The following is a 24,052-nucleotide window of genomic DNA, read 5'->3' on the forward strand; positions in this document are numbered from 1 at the left end:
AGACCGAGATTTTGCCATATCGCAAGAACTTTTTAAGCGAATTGAAATTTTTTTGCACACAATTATAAAATTCGTTTATCAATGCAAAAAATAACTTTTACTGAATATTTATTATTTTTATTATTTTATTTAATAATAGTCAAGAACTTGTTGAATTTTTAGGTATACAAATTTTTACATCATTTTAAAGTGTGTTTACGCGGCAAAACGCAACATTTGAACGAAATCGATCGAATAGTTCTTGAAAAATTGAATTTTATTGAACGGTTTTTTTTCTTTTCAAATTTGATTTCTCAGGAATTGTTCAACCGATTTCTCTCTGTAATTTCTTCCATGTAAAATTACTATCTTTCAAATAATGTAAAAATTTTTTATACCTTACAATTCAAAAATTTTTCGACTGTTATTGAATAAAATAATAAAAAATAATAAATATTCACTAAAATTTCCGATCATTAGATCAAAAGTTTTAAGGGTGGTCCGTTTATTTTACTGCGCACTTTCGATTCTTTGCATAAGGTTTGAAGGTAGCTCTGTTGGCAGAATCAATAAACAGCTGTTGCGCTCTTGTTATATTTACAATGCTGTTGAAAAATCAATATTTAGAAAAAAGTGGCAACCTGTAGTGTACTAAGTCAGTTGTAATTATGATATAAATTTGCTTTTCTACTTTCTAAATATGATATTTTTTTCTACCTACATGCATGTTTGGATACATACGTTTTTAAAAGCTTTGATCTTACTTTATTGCTGTTCCGCCATCGTCCTCATCAGGAACTATAGCTAATTCCTGATAAACAATTTTCTGTAATTCCTGATGAAGTCGAATTTAAAAGAGATTTTTTTAGTGACTTTATAATAAATAATTTGTCATATAGACAAATTATTTATTTTAAATGCGTATTATAATTAACTTCTAATTTTCAGTGTGAGCGCTGTTATACGAATACGTTCGTAAAAAGACATATCATAAAAACAAGTTATTATAAATACGTGCTATAATTCTCTAATATTCGGGCCGAGCTCTGAGATAAAACAATATCGAAAAGACTCCTAATGGTTAAAACACATATTTCGATCATGATGTTTTAACAAAATTGGTTTCCATATTTAAAAATATAAGTTACATTTTAATTGGCTAATAAATTTTAAAATTATCTCATATTTAGCATCAAATTAATTAAGATGTGCATTATTTTCGCAATAAACCATACAATAATTTTTCAGTAGAATAAAAAATCTAAAAATAATTTTATAAAGAAAATGAGACTTTATTTTGTAAATTAAAACTAAATTATCAAACTCAATTTTATTAGATAAATAGGAAAGTTATAGATACATTTAATTATTATCCCTGCAAAATAAGATCTTGCAAAATATTTTTTCCGCAACATAAAATCAAAAATAAATAGAGGGGTAAATTTTCTCAAACATAATATTTCCGACCGAATACTACTATAAAAATAATTCACAAAGTTTTGCACAATGACCATAACTATTCTATCAATGCAATTTCATTAGGTAAATGAAAAATTACTAATAAATTCAAATATTATGCCCAATAAAATGCAAAATAAGATCTAGCTCACTAATTTTACTTTCAAGTTCCGCTATATAAAATTGGAAATAAATGGAGAAGTAAGTTTTCACAAATATAACATTTCTGACAGTAACAATCAGCAAAAAACATTACATAAAATTTTGTACTATGATCAAAACTATCAACGCAATTTTATAAAATAAATAAAAAAAATTACTAATCAATTTAAATAGTATACCGAATAAAATGTAAGATTAGATCTTGCTCAGTGTTTTTACTTTTATGTACCATGCGGCCACAATTTCAAAAATTGAAATTTTTAAACGATTGAAAGAACTGTTGATATTCAGAAAAAATGCCTTGCATTTTTTCTGAATCATTTCTCAAAAACATTATTTTACAAGGTTCGTTTCTAAAATGAAGAAAAGTTTTAAGAAAAAGCGTGAAATAAATTTGTTTTCAGAATATTATAAAATATTTATAACAGTTTCATATTTGTTAATATAAATAATAATAACATGCTTCATGGTGTACATTTTGGACGAAAAAACAGGCGATTTGCAAACAAATTTTAAACCGAAACTTGTATTTAATCGCCCTGTGGCCTGTGGCGACCTTTAATTTTGCTTATAAATGTCACTATGATAATAATTCTCTAAGTTTTCTACAACCATCTAAACTATCGCTATTAACCCAATTTTATTCAATAAATTAAATATTGATTATGAAAATAAAATGAGTGATAAAATCTTGCATAATATCTTAAGTTCCACCTCACAAAACCTGATATAATTAGAAACAAAAAGTGAGGCAAATTTTCGCAAAAATATCTTTTGAGTAAATTAGCAACTATACATTTTTCATAGTAATAAAAACTGCACTATTATTATTAAAAATAAATGAAAAATATGTGAAATGAAATGTTAGACAATATCTTACCTTATTTTTACTTGAAATTACACCTCAGAACGGAGATGATTGAAATTATAAAATTTCTAAATCTAATGATATTTCTAAAACTAAATCCTAATGATAAATTTTCTTTTAAGACACAAAATTACTATTTTCTGAGACATAATGAGGTTTTTAAAGTCTAGGCGTTTCAGTTTATTCCCAGACAGGATAACTATAACACGACAAGCCTTTTTTTATTTCGTATTCTAAGTAGTGCGTTAATAATAACAAAAAGTTAAAAGAAAATTGTTTGGTAGTGATTCAGAACAATGCGGATATAGTTTCTTGGAATTGAAGCAATAGATGCGTTTTTAAACATTTGGTATAAAGTCTCCCCTTTGGTAAAAACTATCGAGTCACAATTACTTTATAGTGCATAATCTTCATCTCGATATAATCTTAATCCAATTTGTATATTAAACGTAAAATTTGCTATTGTAGGGCTCCCAGAGGTGTTCTAAAATAATTAAGTAATATAAAGTCTAAAAATATCTGGCTAACAAAAGCATGAATAAAAAGAAAACGTAGAACGAAATGAATTAAAAATAAAAGAACGAGACAATTGGGTATAATATAGCCTACGTCACAGGTTGTGTTGTTCCTACTAAATTTAACCCATGAACGGCATTTTCTGCGAGCCTAACTTCAAGCCACAAATAAACAAACGAAGTGTTCGATCGTTTAAATAGCTGCTCGCCAGATTTTATTGCATTATAAAGAAAAGTTACTGAAACTAAATACAACTAAATAAACAGCAACAACTAAAACAAATAACAACAACTACTAATAACAATAACTAAATAAACAACAACTAAATTCCATTCGTTTAGCATTGCGTCATATGTTGTTCCTACTAAATCGAAGTAGTTGTGTTTTTTTCATATTGTACCCAATTTATGGAACAGAGCGTTGTTGACTTTTGATAAGAATAGTTTTTGTTTTGAATTTAAGGCTCATACTAACACGTTAATTGTTTTTCCCCCCCATTTATTTTGGTCCCGCAGTGGACTGATCGTAAAGACACGGTTCCTAGTTGAACACCAAAGTCAAGCATCACTGGCTGTGGTCAGTAAGCGGATGGGTGACCACTTTGTTCAGCCTACGTAGGGACCGAGGATATGCGGTATCAGTTCTCGTTAAACTGTTCTACCGTAAAGATTCACGCACAGATCATCGGGCTACCAAAGCAGGGGAGCCATCATCTATCTGCACAGGATTAAAAATGCGGTGGCATGTCTTCGGATCATCCTCATGGATGTTTCCCAGACCGTCGCCAATAGCCCATTGGGCAGCGCTAGTGTGACGTAAATAAAAGTACCTACCATTTATTTTGCAAGGTTATTACTAACCCGTTCTGGGTACATTTTAATTTAATTTTGTTTAGTTCGTGCGTGTAATTGGGTATACTATAGCCTACGTCACAGGTTGTGTTATTCCTACTACATTTAACCCATGAATGGCATTTTCTGCGAGCCTAACTTCAAGCCACAAATAAGCAAACGAAGTGTTTGATCGTTTAAAAAGCTGCTCGCCAGATTTTATTGCATTATAAAGAAAAGTAATTGATATTCGATTTTTGATTAATAATTGATTTATGTGGATAGTGGCATTTATGTGGATAGTGGCATAGCATTTAGCATTGCGTCATGGTAAATGTTATTCCTACTAAGTGGAAGTAGTTGTGTTTTTTTTATATTATACCCAATTGTCAAATAAATGTGCTTTTATAAAAAAAAGAACTGTTTCTTTAATGTAGCTTGATTCGTTACAGTAACAGTAAACGAATTATCAAACTAAGTGGAAATTTCCCTGGTTTAGCAACCACTTAACCCTTTGCAGTCTAATGTTGCCTCTGAGGGGCCTTCACTAGTCACCACTCCAAAATGAAATTTTTTTTTTATATCTTTATAACTAGTAACCACTGTCTCGCAAGATTAAATGCTAAGACCAATACTTTCTCTAATTTAAGATTTCCCCGTTGATAGAAAAGATCAAAATATGTAAACCGTGTTCTACTCTGGTGGCACACTTTAAATCAATTTGCCTAAACTGAGCAGTCACTAAAAACCAAGACCAATTAGACTCAATAGAAAAATGATGCTCCAAGTGGAATACAAAAATTAATGATTCGAACTTTTTCGTTATTCGACAAAACCATAAAATAAAGATCAATGATAATAATAGGCTTGCTTTGTTCATTGAAGAAATCTCAATAGTCATTAGTGCCAAATACTTAGGTTATTATATTAGGTTATTAATTAGTTACGGTTAATAATAATTATTATGATGTTAGATTATTAATTAGTGCATCACACTATTTAATACCTTAAACTGGAATAAACACATAACTAATATCATAAAGAAAGCCGAAGCAGCCTACTAGGCACCGCAGCCTATCTTATCACATAATTCTAAGAGTGCTTTAACCGGTTAACGCCCAGCGTCATATATATAGGACAGTTCCTTTTTTCAAAGACATTCATTGTGGTGGGAAAGTTTTTTCAGTATTTTCATTTATCTGGGTGAATTAAAAGATTCTCAGATACCACAATGATTTAGTTATTTCTGATTAGATGCAGAATTATAAGGAGCAAGTACTTCTTGATCTATTAACATACCCTCCAACTGCTACGGAATTTCCGTAGTTTCAGAAATCTTCTTTTCAGACGGTAGCAAAATTAAGGTCTTAATATTTAAAAAAAAATTTATTTTAGTGTAACTTGTCCACTATTACTTATAAAAGTGCAGGCCATATGGCTAGATTCTTAAGTTCTGATAAAAGTTTTATGAGAGATCCATTTGCTTTAAAAATTTCTACTTTGGTTCGCTACCACTAGAAAGAATTATTTTCAAAATCCTCATAAGTTGGAGGGTATGTATTAATGACTTTTTGAATGTCCTAACAGTAGTAAAACCAATTAATTTCGATAATATATTATACCACTTTTTTCATAAAACCACTTTTTGTATCATTTCAATAAATAAATTCGGGACAAAACGGGTTTAAACACACAAAAAAAGTGTTTTTAGAGAGTGTGCCATCAGCCCAATCTTATACTACGCATCATCAGCTTGAGGTTCACTTACAGAAAGAGAAATTAGAAAACTACTGGTATTCGTGACTAAAACTTTAAGAAGGATACCAGGTGCAACCTGGTTTATTAAATAACAGAACGTTTCAAAAGACTGATAAACTAAATCAGTGCATCCTGCTGATAATGTTAAAGACAACTTTTAAAAAAAAGTGGTAGGAAAAATTTAATTAAATGTGTTTATTTATTTAACTACCAGTTTCATTTAAAAATGTAACAAAATAATAATTTTGGAACCAAATATACTAATATTAATGTAACTTTACATATTATATGTGTAATGTTTATGCTTATTCAAAATTACAGATGAAAATGAGATAATCGCACCAATCTCGAGCAATTTCGTAGATTTAAAAGGCATGTACCGAATTGGTTAGTTGGCATTTATATGATCAATTATTTGGCAGCTCTGACACAGGAAAAAAATTTCCTAAACCTTCATCTTTGAATCCATTTTTTCAATAAATTTTTAAATGAAGTAGTGAATGAAAACGTAAAAAATTGCTAATGACTAACCAAGTAAGAATTTTATTTTTTCATCTCTTTCGGTTCAGCCAGTATTCTATATTTAGATCTTAACTGAGTGTCTTAAATTTTTTGTATAAAAGCAAGAAACGAAGTAAACTTGATATGATGTGCCAGATGAAGAGCTGTGCTAATGCAACGAAAAAATAAAGCATGTAACTAAAGTTACCAACATGAAACACTACCAGCTGTTAAGAATCTTCTTTGTTTCAAAGTGATCAAAACCCCAGAAAGGTGCGCTAAATATTGACAAACTTTTGAGTGGAAAGGGCAAATAGTTATCTTATCATTTTATGACGTAGTGCTGTTAATCGAACTTGTAACCAAAACGTAAATATTTGCCTCAACTTTGTTTAAAATCTAAACAAATGCCGGTTTAAAGGGAAAAAAACAAACAAGTAGAGCTCATTGTGCTACAGAGCTGCTTGAATCTCTTTCCTGACGTCGAGGAGGAGCAGTAAAAGTTGAAGCAAACATTTACGGAGGAAACGAAACAGTTAAAAGGCCACATAAAACTGAGTTTTCAGAATAAAACAATGCAGATAGCCAAAAGAGAAACGAATGTTAGAATTGACTTACCTGCCTGTCTACTTTAAATCCATTACCGTTCCGTACAAACACATAATTATTGTTTTTAAAACAAGCAGGCCATCCGGTATCCAACAAAGTATTTTGCCTCTTTCTTTGACTGGACGATGGATATCGGCTATCCGGAGCCAGGGCCAATCCCGGATCAATTCTTTGCTGATCCGGTGACCGCCTACTCACATTTAAGGGTGAGTACTCAACTTCTTTATGCAATGACCTGGCCAAGGAATCATTGCTGCATGCTGATGTCAAAGTTGGATACTGCCTAGCCTTTTGTGTTGCCACTACCATGACGCAGTTATCCCAATCCGGATCTTCTTCTGCTTCCCAGTAGGTGGCGTTGTTCAGTGGTGAAGAGCCCTAAGAAAAAAATTGTTGTTTAGAGAGATTTTGCAAAGCGTTGTGGATTTCCTTAACCCTAACGCTATTTAACCCTTTGCAGTCCGATGTCACCTCTGATGCGCCAGTAACAGTCACCGTTCAAAAATTGAAAATTTTTGTACCTTAATAATTAGTAACCACATCATTTTAAGAATTTTAAAAATTATTCAAAAATTGTGCAGTAATATTTATTTTAAATGATTTAGTGCTTATTTTAGTTCAAACAGTTCTCGGAGTGCAAAGGGTTAAACTTCAGAGCGCATGCATAAAAATTCCCAAACAAATCGCAGGAAGGCTGGCTGTTTTTCGAAGGCATCTTAGCAGTATGAAATGATGTTTCTTTTGGGAATAATGTGCTATTTTTATAACTGCTAAGAGTTTGCAACTGTTACTCATGACTATTATGACAAGTTTAGCCTATCTAAAGTTAGCACTGTCTAAGCTTATTCTGTAAATGGCGCAAAATGTCAATATGGAGAAAACCCATAGTTTTGTGAAAATAAAGAGGGTTTGTGGTCTAATTTTTTAATATTTAAAAACGTACTCTAATGCTGTATTACTTGGGTTTATAAAAATTTGCAAAAGCTGAGAATTATTTAGTGATTTTGATAATTTTCATCTAGGTTAAAAAATGTCGCCAAATTGGCGAATTTAAAAAAAGTTTAATAACTTTTAAAGTATTTGAGTTATTTGTCTGTCGAAATCAAGAGAATGTTGATTTTCACTGGAGAATGTTACCAATCACATAGTGGCTTTGGTGAATGTCTGAGATATTTGGTCTATCCAATTTTATCTTAATTTATTCGTTGATATTATTATATTTATTCTATATTTTAATATCTGCTGATGATAGATGAGGAGAAACGTCAGACTTTGGAGTACCGGTTAAATGCATATTGGGCAGTGACACTTGACCTTAAAAAATATTGATGTGGGGTATACCGGGCAGTGTCACTAAATTGGATCTAATATATATTTCGGACATATACCAAAGTGAGATTGTGATAATCACCGGTGGAAGTTAACAATAATCTATTTCGGCCATTCATAGAAACATATATAAATGCTACCATTTGCAATGAAAAAATTAAAACTTTTATCAAAGTGCCAATTTCGCACTTTTTAATATCATGCGTTTACAACATTCTCTTCAGTGCGTAAATCATAATAGTCATTAAAAATGGTCTTGTTTGCATTCATAATTTAAATTATATTGTGACATCGACTATCTTTTTAACAAACTAATAACAAGAGGTCTCTCTATATAATATGAAATCATAATAGTCTGATGCCGTTTTCAATTGTTGTCGGCGCATTTTTATTGGCCGGAAAATCACGTGGTAGGATCTAGTTTTCCCCATTCTTTTCCATTTTTTTCCCCATTCTTTTCCATTTTTTATTGTTTAGGTTGTCATCAGCATAAAATTATCAAAAGTCGTAAAGGCATTGTTTTCCTTTAAATATTTTTGTATCCCTAATTTAAAGTTATTTTTCAGTACTGCCATTATTAGCGAAAATTTTAAATTATGGTTGAGGACTCATCAAATTTGTTTGAACAATATAATGCATTACGAATATAAATGCTTTTTAAAAAAGCGATAGTTAAAAAAATCACTTCTGTCCACCAAGAGTGTTTATAATACTAATAGATAGTAATATTTGGAAGTGGGAAGTAGAGGCGCAAAAGTGTAAGTAAACAGAATTCCTTTTAGTACATAGATGTTAAGTGAATATTTTTAACTTTAGTAGAAAAACTGTTTTCTGCCAAGAAAAAACTACTAGGGGGCTTTGCCCCCTAGTGTTATTATAACAAGTTAATCATTTGCTTGAAAAACAGAAAAGCACTTTTTTTTCATTTGGAAAGCTATTGGTAAAACATTTTTTTCTTTAAAAAACATTTTAGACCTCTGCCCCACAGATTCCAAAAATTGCAAAGATTTTCGAACCTGGCAACTAAGGGTTTTATTTCCACGTTTTAGCGAGATTTTTTTTAATGGCTATAAAAGATGTACTTTATTTTGCATTTAAACGATTGCACTTAAAAAATTTCTTGGGAGCGTACATAAATAAACAAAATACTTAATTAGAAAATCTGATAATAATTTGGTATATTAAATAAAAAAATTCAAATTTTCCTTATTTTACAACTACCACATCAAATATTATAAAAAGTTTATCAATATACATAATAATTTTATTCATAAGTACGTTACGAAACCGAAAAGTCCCAAAAAATCAAAACGCTAGGACTAGGATTCAATTTTGTTTATGGTTAATTACTTTAAAGCACAAATATGATCAGTTAATTCTGCACTATACTTCGTGTACCCACTTTAAACTTAACCCTTTGCCCTCGAAGTTTTTTCAGCTGTTGAAAAAATAGAAGCAACCACTAACATTTTGAAAGATTTTTTACAAAATTACCTTATAATACCCGAAGATCGCTGAATGAAGTGGTAACTAAACATTAACCCTTTCGCGCCGACTGTCACAAATACGTGACAGCAAAAAACCGTATCAATCAGGGTAAGAAGATAAAACTGGTAATCAAAGTATTTCTTTAGCAGTTTATTTGTGGGCGGAGTTATAATTGTTTGATTTATTTAATTCACCATTACTTTGTTCAAAATAAAACTATTTAGTTATACTTTGAATAAACATTGATTATATATATGATCAAACTAACAATAATTAAAATAAAAGCAAAGTAAGTCTGTCAAATTAGTAACGACTACATTTAAGTTACCGTTTTTTATTTAATTGCAACTTGATTCTGATTTTGTACGAACGCTTTTCGGAATCATCTCATATCTCATATGTGTTGGTTATCTTAGCATCAGCCCCGCTAGGGGCTCCAACTAATTCATCTGAGTGGAAATAAATAATAAATCGCCGAAGCGCAACTGAGAGGTGAAAGTTAGGGTTCAGTATCTTTTACTGAGAGAAAATTAAAATGAAGTAGTGAGATTGAACAAACAAGTTTGAGAGAGAGAGAAGAGGTTTTGTGGCAGACTGCCTCGCCTCCCTTCGAGGTATTACCCCGAGCTTCACAGGTGCACAGTAGCCACATAGCCCCAGGGAAAAGGGGAAATACATAATAAATGCGCAAAATTATTTACAAGTATTTACAGCTATTTACAAAATTTACGGGACAAAACTCCGTCGGATAGGAAAAAGGCGGTTGCCGGGCTATATTTTATGTTGTCTTTGATGAGCTCAAAATCAAAATTTTTGAAGTAATTGCACGTATGACAAGAGAGTGCATCTCTGAAGAAACTTGCACATAGTTCAGCTATGTGCTCATCTATTTTGTTGATTTTTAACTCTCGTCTTAGATCTTTCATTCTCATGGATCTGGGGGCTCCTGTGATATATCTGAGGAATTTATTTTGAGTGATCTCCAGTTTCTTTTTTTGACTAACAGTGGTTGTGCTCCATGCAGGGGCTGCGTAGCTGATGATCGGTCGAATACATTGGAGGTATAGGGTTCGTTTTGTTTTGAGAGATAGTTTTGAATTATAGTTTAATATTGGTTTCAGAGATCTATAGGCTCCTTGCGCTTTGCTAATAATATTTTCAATATGGGTATTCCAGTTTAAAGAACTAGTAAGAGTGACGCCTAGGTAGGTGGCCTTTCGAACTAGTGGTATTTCATCATTGAAAAGAGTAATATTTGGATAAATGACTTTCTTTTTACTTGATTTCCTAATAATTAGTAGTGAAGATTTAGTGGTGTTGATGGCTACCTTCCATTTTGTGCACCAGGCTTCGATATGAGGTATGATATTACTGAGATTAGTAATAGACTTCTTGGGATTTATTGATCTGCTCATAAGTGCTGTATCATCTGCGTAGAAGGCTGAGGTGATGTTTCTCATATTATTAAAATTTGGAAAGTCTGCTGAATAAATTAGGTAGAGCACAGGGCCGAGAATTGAACCTTGCGGAACTCCTGCTTTAATGTTTCTAGCGGAAGAAAATGCTGTATTGATCTTAATATGAAAAGTTCTGTTTGTCAGATAATTATTAATTAGTAGTATTAGATCTTTGGGGATATTGAAATTTATGAGCTTGTATACGAGGCCCTGATGCCAGACTCGGTCAAATTTTCGGAATCACCTGTCCCCAAGGGGTTAAGGTGAAAAAAATTTCACATGTAGAGTGGTGGGTAATTTACAAGTGACAGACAGTCACCTCTCGAGTGCAAAGGGTTAACAATCTGCACTTGGATTGCAAAAATATCACATATGCATATCTGCCAACTTTTAATCCTTTTCAGGATGATTTTCCCCAGTGGTAGTAAAATGGAATCTAAATTACAATTTTATGCAGAAACATGCGCTGTATTTTAAGCAAGCTTAATCGGATCAACAGAACAGTATTACATACTAATAAATGTGATTAATTTTTTTAAAAATAGTGGTGGATCAAAAAGATTATAAATTAAGTTTATAAATGCAAGGAATATATAGAAAGCATACATTTTACTACCACTTTAAATACAGAAATAAAATTTTACGCCAAATGCGTAAAAGTTGGCAGGTATGCATATGGTTCGAATGTTTTGCGCTTGTAATTTTGCCCTCCTGGTCTTAGATCTTAGCCGCAGTCAACTGACCACTGTACTTATTATATTATTTAAATATTGAAAAGTAATTACCAACTCATTATTATTTATCAAAAAAACAAAAATATAAATCCTTATATGAATAATTATTGCAGATTTTATTCCCAATTGAAATAGAAAAAAGTTTTTCCAAATTATTAATATTATTTTTTCGTGTAGAATTAGCGTATACAGCGACAATGATACTTTGAAAGTTTAGATTTAACCGTAAAAACAGGTCATTTTCAATAGTTTAAATGACCAGAAAGATCTCATCGGGCATAAATTAAACCATACACGAACCAAAAGTAGTTTGAAAGCCTTTTTATGTGAAATCTTCCGCTCACTGAATGCTTTGCGAAGCAACGAAATAATGCGAATTAATGAGAGTAGAAAAAAAAAGATAATAAGCTTCGCTGGACCGTTAAACATTAGAAAGAAAAACATTAGACTGGTTGTTCTCACTATGGATGTTAAAGAATTCGAGATACAAGGATTACGATAATCACGATAATGATAAATTAACTTCCAAATCAAACGCCGAGGATTAAAAAGCCATGATTTGAAAAACCGCTGATAAATCTAATAATTTTTTTAAGGTTAATCTTCTATGCGAAAAAATAAGGTAAATATTCACATTTTCTACAGGCAAAATGCAGTTTAAAACTTTTCCACGAACTTAGGATTAAAATTCAGTTTCAGTAATAAAAAATATTAGCTTATCTCTTTTAATTTCTTCAATGAATTCTGATTTGTAATTTTTTAAATTTATTTTAACGTTTCAGTTATTATGGTATTTATTATTCCAAAAAAAGGTACTTATTACCGTTATTAAAATTGAGATAAACATTCATACTTTCTTCAATCAGATTATAGTTTAAAACTTTTCCCTAAACTGTTGATTAAATTACCCTTTTATTTAAAAAAAAATAACGTATCGCTTGATATTCAATTAATTTATCACACAAATTATGGATAATAAATTTTTTATCAACTTCATTTTAGATGTGATAATATTTAATATTCCAAGTAAAAGCTTCATGAAATGGCATTTATTACTGTTGTTAAAATTAACGTAAGATTCATATTTTCTTTAAGCTGATTTAAGTTAAAAATGTTTTCCTTAAATATAGAATGAATTTTTTTAATAACAATTAATCCTTATGGAAAAAAATTAGCATATTTTTATATTTAATCAGTTTTTTTTAATAAAATATGAATTAATAATTTTTTATCACCGTTAAATGTACTAAGTATGAGTTGATATTCAAAAAAAAAAGTAATAAATAAATAAAAGCTGCAGGAAATTATATTTATTTATCTAAGTAAAATTAAAGTAAATGTTTACATTTTCTGCAAGCAAAATGTAGTTACTACAGCTTCAGTACAAAAATTTTTATCCATCTTTTTCCATAAATAATGAACAACACATTTTTATGAACTCTAACGTTTTGGTGGCATTTATTAGAAGAAGTGGCATTTATTACTGTTATTAAATTTAAGGTTCAGATTCCCATTTTCTTCAGGCATATTTTCCATTAACTAATTGATAATCTTACACATTTATTAAAAAAAAATTAGTTGAACATTAAAATTAGTGTAATAAAAAATTGTGCCGTTTAAAAATTTTTGTGTTTAATTATTTTTTCTTCTTCTTAAAATAGGATTTATAAATTTCTATTGCCTTAAACGCATTAATTATAAGTTGATATTCCAAGAATAAGTAGCATTAAATGCCATTTACTTATGTAAGTAAAATGAGGAAACAACTCACATTTTTTGTGAAAAAGGTAAATTACAATTTTCTTTCTAGGAACTATATAATTAGGGTATGAAAATAACTCGCAGACATCCCCGAGCAAACCTCCCCCCCCCCTTTTTTTAGTTTAAAAACAATTTGGCGCTTTGGAGATTGTAGTTGGCATGGCAGATCACGATATGGATATATCCCGCTTAAATATTTGAATTCAGCGGACAAAAGGATTTTGTGCAGAGATTTATTCCATTGATCTAGAAAGAAAAATAAAGTCTCATAGCTTAACAAATTCTCCAAAATAACGAAATACCTATTTGATTTCTTTTTTTTTTTTTTAGATTTAAATTCAATGATGTTCGATACATAAGTTAAATCCATAACTAATTGTAATATCGAATTGGATTAGTATTTTTGAATAAAAAAAAATAACGTAATGGTAAATGATACGAAACAGCTAACACTGTCTGGTGTTTAACATTGTCTAGATATTAAAACAGAAAATCAAAAAACATTAATAAAAAAAAGATTATTTTAAATAATAACATCATTAACGTCATAAAACATCATTAAGATTATTTTAAAGAAAATAATTTATATCTCACGTTGACGAAAATAAAACAGAAATATAAGGATCGCCTGAGTAAAAAAAAAGAAAAAAGGAAAGAAAAAAAAAAAAAAAAAAAAAAGAGACGCTCGAATATAATAAATTAAAAATATCGAAAAGTTAAGAAGCATAATATAAATATTATTATTTTTATAATCTCCAAAACATATCACCGTTAGGCGTAAAGTTATGTTAATATTTCTTTATATTAAAAAAATAGGATATGAAAATGGTTATCTTTATCTTTACTTTAATTATACGTAAGATCGCAGAAGCAGTAATCAAGATGCATGGAAACAACTGATTCGGCTATGTCACAGACACGACAAAAAAAAAAAAAAAAAAAAAAAAAAAAAAATAGTAATAAGATATTTAATGACTTTTTTTTAAAAATTTTCTTTTCATTTAACAGTAAATTGTTTTATTATGATTGCTAAAACAATCTAGCGTTTGTAAAGTTCGCAAATAACATTAAAATGGAAACATGATTATCTTCTGCATAAAAGCTACAAAAAAATTATAAATGAAATAAGTAAATATAAAGCAAATATTTTTTATAATGATCGTAATATATCGTAAAATATGTAAATTTTTAAATATTAAAAAAATGTTAAATGGTTTTATTTATTTTAATTTTTAGTATACTATATGAAATAGAAATTTAATTTATTCGTTGAATTTAGAAATAAACGATTTTATAGCGAATAATTTAAAAACGCTTTCACGCAAAGCGAACTGAAAACAGGAAAATAACGGTCGTCTGCAAAGCAAAACAGAACAAAAACTTACCGTAGAACGGGGAGTCGCGAGTTTCGAAGCTTTGGATTTCGATCCCTTCTGCCCCATGGTGTTCCATTTGATGAAATGTGCCTCTCACATTTTGATCGGGCTTTGGAACGAACGTATGGACATCTGCCTCCATTTTTCCAACCGACGTTCGACATCTGCCACGCGACCCCCGAGATCGTTTGCGTTTACATAGAATATTTCAATGATTTTCGAACATGCGGCGCGTGGTTGTCATCCCCTTACCCCCTTATCAAAAAGCTACATTAAGTCTTATGGAAGGAGGCGGGGAGGGGGATCATCCTTCACGATTGTAATTCCCGGTGCCACCTAAATAGGTGTTTTCCTGCACATTTCTTGTTTTTATTTACAGATTTAATGGCTGTGAAATTCTTCTTAATTTGTGAGTTAAAATTAACTATTCCTTTTGAGTCCTGTTTTAACCTATTAACAACTGACTTTAGATAGATTTTTCGTAAAATTTTATTTTTAAAATTAAAATGATGAAATTTATGCATCTTTTGAATTTTTAGATTCAAAAAAATTAAATTTAAATTAATTAAATTTATAATAAATTATGAATAAAAAAACGTATGAAAATGTTTGATGATCATACGATGATTTGTTTAATGTTTGGCGAAATGAAATAAAAAAATAAAGAAAACTGCTCTCCCAGTACTTTAATATGTTGTTTGAACAAATATAAACCCTAAACACATAACACAATATTTTTTATAAATTTCTTGAAATAACTAACTAATCATTTTTTTCAGAGTACCTATCCATGAATGGATATCTGCTCTTTCATCTAAATTGAAGAATATGTGGTGGAAGGGAAGGGAGGTGCTGCGTTAACATTAAGTTAAATCTCAGAATGAACAATAATTCATAAAATCAAGTCTGAGTGATACATAAAAATAAATCGCAAGTTGATACATAATAAAGGGAACAAATTGAAGATAAAGATAAAGAAAAAACATTTACACTATTTACAAAATCTTGAAATAACGTGGTTACTAATTATTAAGCTATAAAAGTTTTTAATTTTGGAGTGGTGACTATTGATGGCTCCTCAAATTCGACATCGGCTTGCAAAGGTTAAATTAGCGTTTTCTTTTTAAATTACGCCATCGAACCAATAAAATTTGGTCACGTAAGAATCCGTTTATTGGATAAAAAGTTATTTAAGTGTTCACTTTTTTTTGAGCACTCCAATTAGCATTGGAATTCAGATTGAATTTCACTACGGATTTGGAGGTACATACCGAGAAATAATTCTAAAACTTAAAAGACATTTTTGTAGGTATTGATCGGACAGTGGCACTTAACCTTAAAAAAAAAAAAAAAAAAAAAAAAAAAAATACATCAGAAAGTAAAGCATACCGGGCAATGACCAACGCAATTCCTAAAATATTGTGTTTACTATTTAGAACGGTATAAAAATTTGTAATTTTAGGGTTAATTGTTTTTGGCGCCTCAGAGGTGACATCGGTGTTCAAAGGGTTTAAAAAAAATTTCCTCATCACTTTGTGTAAATGATGCAAAAGTTTGTATGAAACTCCACTCTATATTCCATCTTTATAGTGATGAGGGTTTTAAAATTTGGCCAAAATTATCGAAAATTCCGAAGGCTTTAGCTATAGAAATTAGAAATAATGCCAATACAAAGACGAATTTCCCTCAATAACCATACAAGTTAGAAGCTACGCAGCACACTTAAATTAAACTTCCGTGTTTTGTTAGCAATTGTTTGTTTTCTGCTCAGTTGCTTATTATATAACCAGTTAATAGCTGATTGTGATGGTTATTTCCGATTACTCGTCATAGCCATGACATTCCTGCTAAATTAACTGCGTCAAACACTTTTCCTTTCATATCTTTAGAAAAATTCTAAAAGTAAAATGCCTAACAGAACCATCAATGTTCAAATTAGAATGCCAGATAAATCATTGTCTCTTGGATGTCCGTTGCGCTTAACTGAGCAGCTAGTAGCAGCTTGCTTTTTATTTTTCAAGGACCGTTAGATCCCGAGGGGGTAAGAGAAAATTTCGAATTATTCTCGTTTGTTTTTTCTTCGCACATTCTTTTGATGGCAGCGATCAATTAAGATTCATAAAGCAGCAGTTTTATTGTTTGCGACAAGAGATTTCTTAGCGGATAAACATTCGAAATCTGTTTCTACATTTAAGGTTGCGTAATTTTTTTCTTTCTCACGATGGATTAAAAAAAATCGTCGATTGCCTTCCTGTCTTGAGTAATTATCTCAAAGAGGCTGCCGTTTTCTTAATTTTTGTCGTGAGAAAATATTTTTTGATTTTAAATTCAGTAGATTTAGTATAAAAATTCTGATGAGAAATTTAAACGGTGAAGCTAAATACGTATTTGTCAACTTTTCCGTTTTAGGCGGAGGATTTTTTCTTGTAATAGCAAAAAATATATTTTACTGATTTTTTGTTTAATAAATATAATAAAAAAGATTTCGTTTACTCCGACACAAAAGAAAATTCTATATCAATAAAATAATAAACATCTAAAAAGTCATGCTTGAGGTATTAAATTGAAACAAATATTATAAGATAATTATTGCTCTTAATTGCACTTAACTTTCTCTTTTTATAAACGTTAAGATCGCAAATCTGCGATAGTAACATTTATATTTAAAGATATAAATATTAATTTTAATAGTTAAGTCTTAAATTGTTTTAAACTACCATGAGATGTCACTTATCATCAATTAATTGGGAAAATTTTAGGTAGTTGGGCGTTGAAAGATGTTTTAATAACTGCTTAGTTTGTCAAAATAATTCATACCTTTTGAATTTATTTTAATTTGTTATACTTTTATGTTTATTTAATTTACTTATTTTAATTAACTTCCATGATTTTATTATTTGAGGATTACAACTGGTAAGCATCTGAAATTTTTTTTTAAAAATTAAACATAGTTTAAAAATGTTTTATGTGAGTTTTTGGGGTAATCAAAAGTAGTTTAAATTTGTTAAAATTATTGCACCCTATCATAAAAGTGAATTCTTTTGTGCATGTGAAGTATTTTAGTTCGTTTTTAAACTTTATGGTATGTTATAGCGGTCTAAAATATTTGTGTGCCTTTGCGTGCTATTTAGATAGCCCTGCTGTATAGTATATTATTCGAATATCTTATTTATCAATACGAAAATCGAGTGGGCCCTTAAAACTGTAATTTTGCACTACAAGTTAAATCAACAGTTTCATTCAATTATTTTTAGTTTTTAACATTGTTTGGCAACGGCTGTAAACACAACTTCATTCTTCTTCAAAGTAGACAGGTGATAACCAAGTGCAGGTGTTCTATAATCATGCAGCGAATCGTTAAAGATAACTAACTCATTTCTGAAGGGAAGAAGTGTTATTTTTATTATGTCATTAAGTTCTTTTTTTAAAATTTAAAATAATGTTACTTAGACTTGTAATTATATTTTTGAATATAAGTCGGTACCTTGCGTCGTCCGAGAATCTTTGCATGTTCAAGGTTTTATGATTTATTTATGATGAAATACATGAATTATTTAAAAAAACACCTTTAGTATAGTCGAGATAAATCTTTTTGCCGGATAATTCATTAACACAAAAATTATTGATGTAATATAAAGCAGCAGTAGATTTCGTATGTAGTTATTAACCTAGTTGGGTCTGTCTTTTGAAGAGGACGTTTCCTTTCTTTTTTTCAAAAAAAAAAAAAAAAAAAAAAAAGTAGTTGCATTGCAAAAATATATTTTGCACCAACATTATAGTTCTTTATAACATAACATATTAACACGTTGAATGCCATGAGGGTCACCGGTGACCGGCACTGAGTTTGTTCGTAGCGCCACGGGGGTCACCGGAGACCGGCGAAGTCAAGATTATTAGAAATACATATTTCGAGTAAATTTTTAATATTTTTATCTTATTATCGTTACTAAAATGGTTTGAAGAAATTAATGCAATATAGAACACACAAAATTTTTTTTATTTATATACACAGAGATGCCAACTTGCGCCGGACAGCGAATAAATATTTTCAAGTGGTAGTTTATTAATTGTGATTTTTACTATATTTCTTTCCATTTACTATTGAAATTAAATGCAATGAATGCTTTCGTTTTTCGTATGAATAATTTGCAATGTGAGTCATTGTGGTACATACGCTTGAATAAATAGATAAAATGAATTGAGTTTGAACCACCCCTTTTTGCTTTTTTAGTTGCCCGTGGCAACCATATATTTATAACATAAATATTTAATTTCAATAACAAATGCTTTTTTAAATCTAAAGTGGTAAGTAACGGAAAGAAAAATAGTCTTGTTTAAAAAACATCTATACACTGCAATTTTTTTTTTTCTATATTGGTGTCTTTTATAAGAAAATCACGCTTCGTGTCATTGAGTTAATGGATTTAGATGAAGCAAAATTTATGTAGGTAGATACTTTTTTAAACACATAATAGACGCAATGAGTATAATTTTATAATTACTTATATAAACCTAAAGTTTTATTATAGTTAAATTTGAATTGTTTGAGTGTATTTGAGCCATTGTTTGAAACAGAAATGGGCAGTATAATTTTTGAAACAAACAAAAATATCACTTTATAATCAATAGGGTCATTAACGCTAGGTTTATTAACGCTTTAGAATCAGTAGGGTCACTAAAGAGAGGTGAATGACATTAATGCCGTTAAAGTGAATTAAGCATGCAGTTTAAGTAAATGAAATATTTTTTTTTAAAATTCAATTCCAGTTTTAACGAAAAGTTTGAATAAAAAAATTTTTAAAAAAATATTTTATTAAATAAACAAGGAAACCACTGTCGACAAAAAATGTAAAAAAGTGATGTCTATACTTCGGCCTTTGGTGAAAGCGAAAACCTATTAAAAGAGATTAACAATAGAATTTTTTTAAAAAGCATATTTCATTAAGTTTACTATTTAATGCGAAAGCACTGGTTATTTTAATTTAAATATGAATACTTTGTTATATAAGTCATGTTGGTAGTTACGATTGGCTTATTAAATAAATAAAAAATATTTAATTTTTTACCATTTATTACTTTTTTTATCGCCCTTGGCACCCACGCATAAATGATTTTAGAAATTACCATTTGTATCTTATAATTTTTTGTGTAAATTAGTTACCGGAAATAGTATATTATGTTAGTTTACACATAAATACATTTTTGTAATTGAAGTTTTTGTATTTTATATTCCACATGGTACCAAAATGTAGCACTTACACTTTATTCTTATTTGGATCAAGCATGATTTAAAATGCTTTTGACTAGCATTACATTTAAATAACTTAAACGTATATATATCATTGGACTGCGGATTTCTGAAAACTGATGTAATTAGTCTGATGTCTATAACAGCTGTAATACACTTTTAGGAAAAGTTGCCAGCATGCAATGCGTTAAGGTAAAAAAACTGGTAGTAAAATTTTTATGCGAATATCCTAAAATGAACTTCTTTATCTTTCAAAATTATATTGGCATGGCAGGCATGTCAACATGCTTCGCTTTGTGAAATAGTATTTTCTAGTGGTAACGAAATTTAAGTTACTTTCAGTTCAGTATTTTTCATTTTAAGTAATTTTGTCACCACTACATATCAAAAATTATAAGTATCATATAAAATGCAACATTAAAACATTCATCTACTGGTTACCCTATTAAAAAGTAGGCGAAACTATCCTTCTTTAACGAATTTTACTATATAATTTGATATCATTTTATTAAAAATATTCCAGAAAGCGCAGCAGTTGGCGTCCCTGTATAGGTAGAGCAGATATTTTTAATTTCTGAAAAAGCTAAAGAGGTCAGTTTCTGAATGTTCTTTTAGAAATTTCGATACCAGTATTTTAGTTTTTTTTAATGCACTGGTCACCTTAATTTAACCCATTAGGATAAAGGAAATACCGAGTATAATTTCCGAACAGATAAAAACTGGAAATTCATTTATTTCATACGTATAAATGAATGATATTCTGATAAAGTTCTGTCAGAATATAAAAAAATATTTCAACCGACCTACACTTGTAATTCATTTGTCATTTCACCTACACTTGGGAAAGTTTTTCTCGGAAAGAGAAAAGGTTGGCAGATCTGCAAATTTCATAATTAATAAAGTCCAAAAGAAAACATTTAAAAAAAGTATAATTAAAAAACTGTCACTATCTGTTGTTGAAAATTATTTGACCGTGACATTTGGCGAAGTACAAACCCAGTTTATACCTGTTAAATATAAGCCAACTGTTCCAGAAAAGGCAAAATGCATTCAAAAGTTCATAAAGAGTTGTTTCGGATATCCGGTATTTGATGCTCCGCACTTTTTTATACCCTTTTTTTCACACCGCATGAATCTCCCTTAATAAAGATACTGAGTAGCACTTCCAGGACGTTAAAGTTCTATATTATTCATTCAGTTATTTCCGTTGGTGTTCCTATTGTTACAACTTCGTAACCAACTACAATAATTCGACTGGAATGATATAAAGGAACAGGTTTAGTGTAAGATGTTTTTAAATACATGATTTGGAACTTGGCATAATGGGAGCAAATATAGCGTATTGAGGTTTTTTTTGGGGTTTATTTATAAGTTTGATTTAACCTCGTCAGTTCTGAATAGCATTGCGACAAATTTTTTTTCTCATTATGGTACTAAAATTATATTCCTCTATATTGAAAAATCGTAAGGGCCTCCGATGCCGATGAAGCTGTTTTGAGTGTATAGCTTAGAGCTCATTTTGTTTGGTTGCGCATTAACTATAAAACTTGAGATTACGCAGACGTGTAGTAGCACAATGAAATTGTGCACATAGCACATATGCAGGGAGCACAATGAAATTAAAAAAAAATTAACATTCGATAATTAGTTCGAGAATTTTTAACTGTTAAACTTGTTGTAAAAAAATGCCATGTTTGATAGATCTGTAATCCAGCTGAAATGCAACTACGGAGTTGAAATTTGGTATGAGAGGTAAAAGAGATATTTTTATTTCTGAACTAAATCTAAATTTTGTTTCAAAATTCCGATTTGATTGAAAGTTTTAAAAAATTTAAGTGCCTTTTGCAATTTTTTTTTTTGCTTTACATACTGAGATTATGTGTTGCCAGATATAAATCTTAACATTTGCTGTAAAATTTTTCTAAAAGAAAAAAATAACTTAATAGAGAGCGATAAAAACCGTTCTCTATTTGAATTGAAGTCACGTCAACGGGTACAATTACTTCTCATTTACTTCTTATTATTGATTGACACAATCTGTATTCTATAGTTATTCTATAATTATTCTGCGAAACTTAAGAAAATTAAACAACAATTCTAGCCTAACGATAAAAATATTCTGCACTGAACTAGATCACAATTCTGTTGATTAAGTCATAGACTCACTATAAGTTATCATCAATCAACTGATCATAAAACTATTTTAAATATTTCGGGCGAAGATCAGAAATATAAAATTATTTAAAAACTGATAGCTTTACTCGTCGATAACTTCTTGTAGCTTACTGACACAATTAGCTATAGCGCTACCGAAGTTTTGCAAACCTAGGTACGTGCTCACGTCTGGAGGAAAGGAAAAAAAAAAGCTCTATCGAGGACAAAGAACACTACGCAGAATTGCTTTGTTAATATCGTCAATGATTGGCTGATTCTGTGGAGTCTGATATTCTTACAATTAAGGAAAAGAATTAGAGATCAATGATAAATTGGAAGTCGTTGTGAAGAAATTTTCCGGAGGAATGCATTGGCCCATATTGGGCATTGGGTTGTCTGACCAACTACGATGACGATGATGAATTTCGTTAATTACTTATCATTATCGATACAATCACGCAATTATCAAAATATGCATGATAGCGTTTGGTTATGCGAGATGATAAGCTTTTTAAATAGAGATATCGCACGTTTGAATAATATCAATATATGTCGAAGATTTTTTTCTACAACTAATTCGTAAAGCTGAAGAAAACTAGAAAGAGTTTTATCCTAAAAAAAAGATGCATGCTCCGTTCAATATTCACGAATATGCACGAGAAAAATATAAACGATATACTTATTAAAAAGCAATATCACAATGTTCGAATAATGAATGTATTGTGACATATCGTGGAGATTTCTTCTATAACTGTTCCGTAAAAGTTCCAGAAAACTAGAAAGAGTTTGATCGTCAAAAAAGTTGCACGCTCCGTGCAATATTCACGAAATTATGCACAACAGAAGTATATACGATATTCACAATATACTTTTTTAAATATCAATATCGCGATGTTTGAATTAAATCAATGTGTAGCGAAGATTTTTTCTATAACTGTTCCGTAAAACTTAAGACAACAAGAACGAGTTTTATTGTAAAAAAAGATGCATACTCCGCATATTATTCACGAAAGTATACACGATAAAAGTAAATACGATATTCACAATACACTTTTTTAAATAGTAATATCGTGATGTTTGAATATGCAAGATATATCACAATATCAGTTTATTGTGATATATCGTGTAGATTTCTTCTGTACGTGGCGTTCTATTCTGGCGTACAATGTTCACAAAAGTATGCACAATAAAAGTATATATAATATTCACAATATACTTTTTCAAATAGTAATATCGCGATGTTTGAATAGGCACGATATATCACAAAATCAGTGATATACCGTGGAGATTTTTCTATAATTCTTCCGTAAAGCTCAAGAAAACTAGAAAGAGTTTTATTGTCAAAAAAAGCTCAGTAACTATTTTTTTTAACGGCACCCCGTAACTCCCCTTCTGTTTCGGTTTCTCCTTCCTCTATTGTACGGAAACATAACCAGGTGATTATTTTTTGTGCGGAAAAACATGCATTCAACAAAGAACGCGCACACTTCTAACTTCACTTTCTTAACTTATCATCCGATTTGCTACATCCTCAACACCTGAAGATGATCCTTTTCCGCTCCGATGATTGTAACAAAGCCACGCGACCTCGTAATCTGGCGGAAGAAAGTAGCTCCGATTAATATATATCGTCGTGTGATTGAATTGTTCTTTTTTTTTTCTTTTTTCATAATTACATTCTGAAAACAAAAGAAGGAAATAATCGGAGGTAACTGGAGTACGTTTCAATGAAAATGGCAAAGGAAGTGGTTTTGGGGTGAAAAGTTTAAAATAATGAAGTGGATAAATTGGACTATATCCTTCACAAATGGCTAATAAAATGTG

General features: G+C 30.0%; 1 protein-coding gene across 6 annotated transcripts in view; it reads right to left on the reverse strand.

Moving 5' to 3' along the window:
* Positions 1-24,052, reverse strand: part of LOC107457283 (protein inscuteable homolog) — a 55,988-nt gene that overhangs the window by 23,045 nt on the left and 8,891 nt on the right. For 4 of the 6 annotated variants that reach the window (XR_015428629.1, XR_015428628.1, XM_087149801.1 and 1 more), the window contains exons 1-2: positions 14,836-14,988; positions 6,691-7,059 (exon numbers count right to left, since the gene is read on the reverse strand). Coding sequence is in view for 3 of the 6 variants with exons in the window: in XM_087149801.1 (XP_087005927.1) it covers positions 6,691-7,059; positions 14,836-14,892 (426 nt within the window). In the remaining 3 variants the exon portion in view is untranslated. Of the gene's footprint in view, positions 1-2,479; positions 2,602-6,690; positions 7,060-14,835; positions 14,989-24,052 lie in introns of those variants that run through there. The other 2 variants (XM_087149802.1, XM_087149803.1) reach the window with 2 other exon arrangements.

Source organism: Parasteatoda tepidariorum, chromosome 8 (assembly GCF_982258835.1).
Source record: "Parasteatoda tepidariorum strain Cologne lab strain chromosome 8, Ptep-v5.0, whole genome shotgun sequence".
Classification (NCBI taxonomy): Eukaryota; Metazoa; Arthropoda; class Arachnida; order Araneae; family Theridiidae; genus Parasteatoda; species Parasteatoda tepidariorum.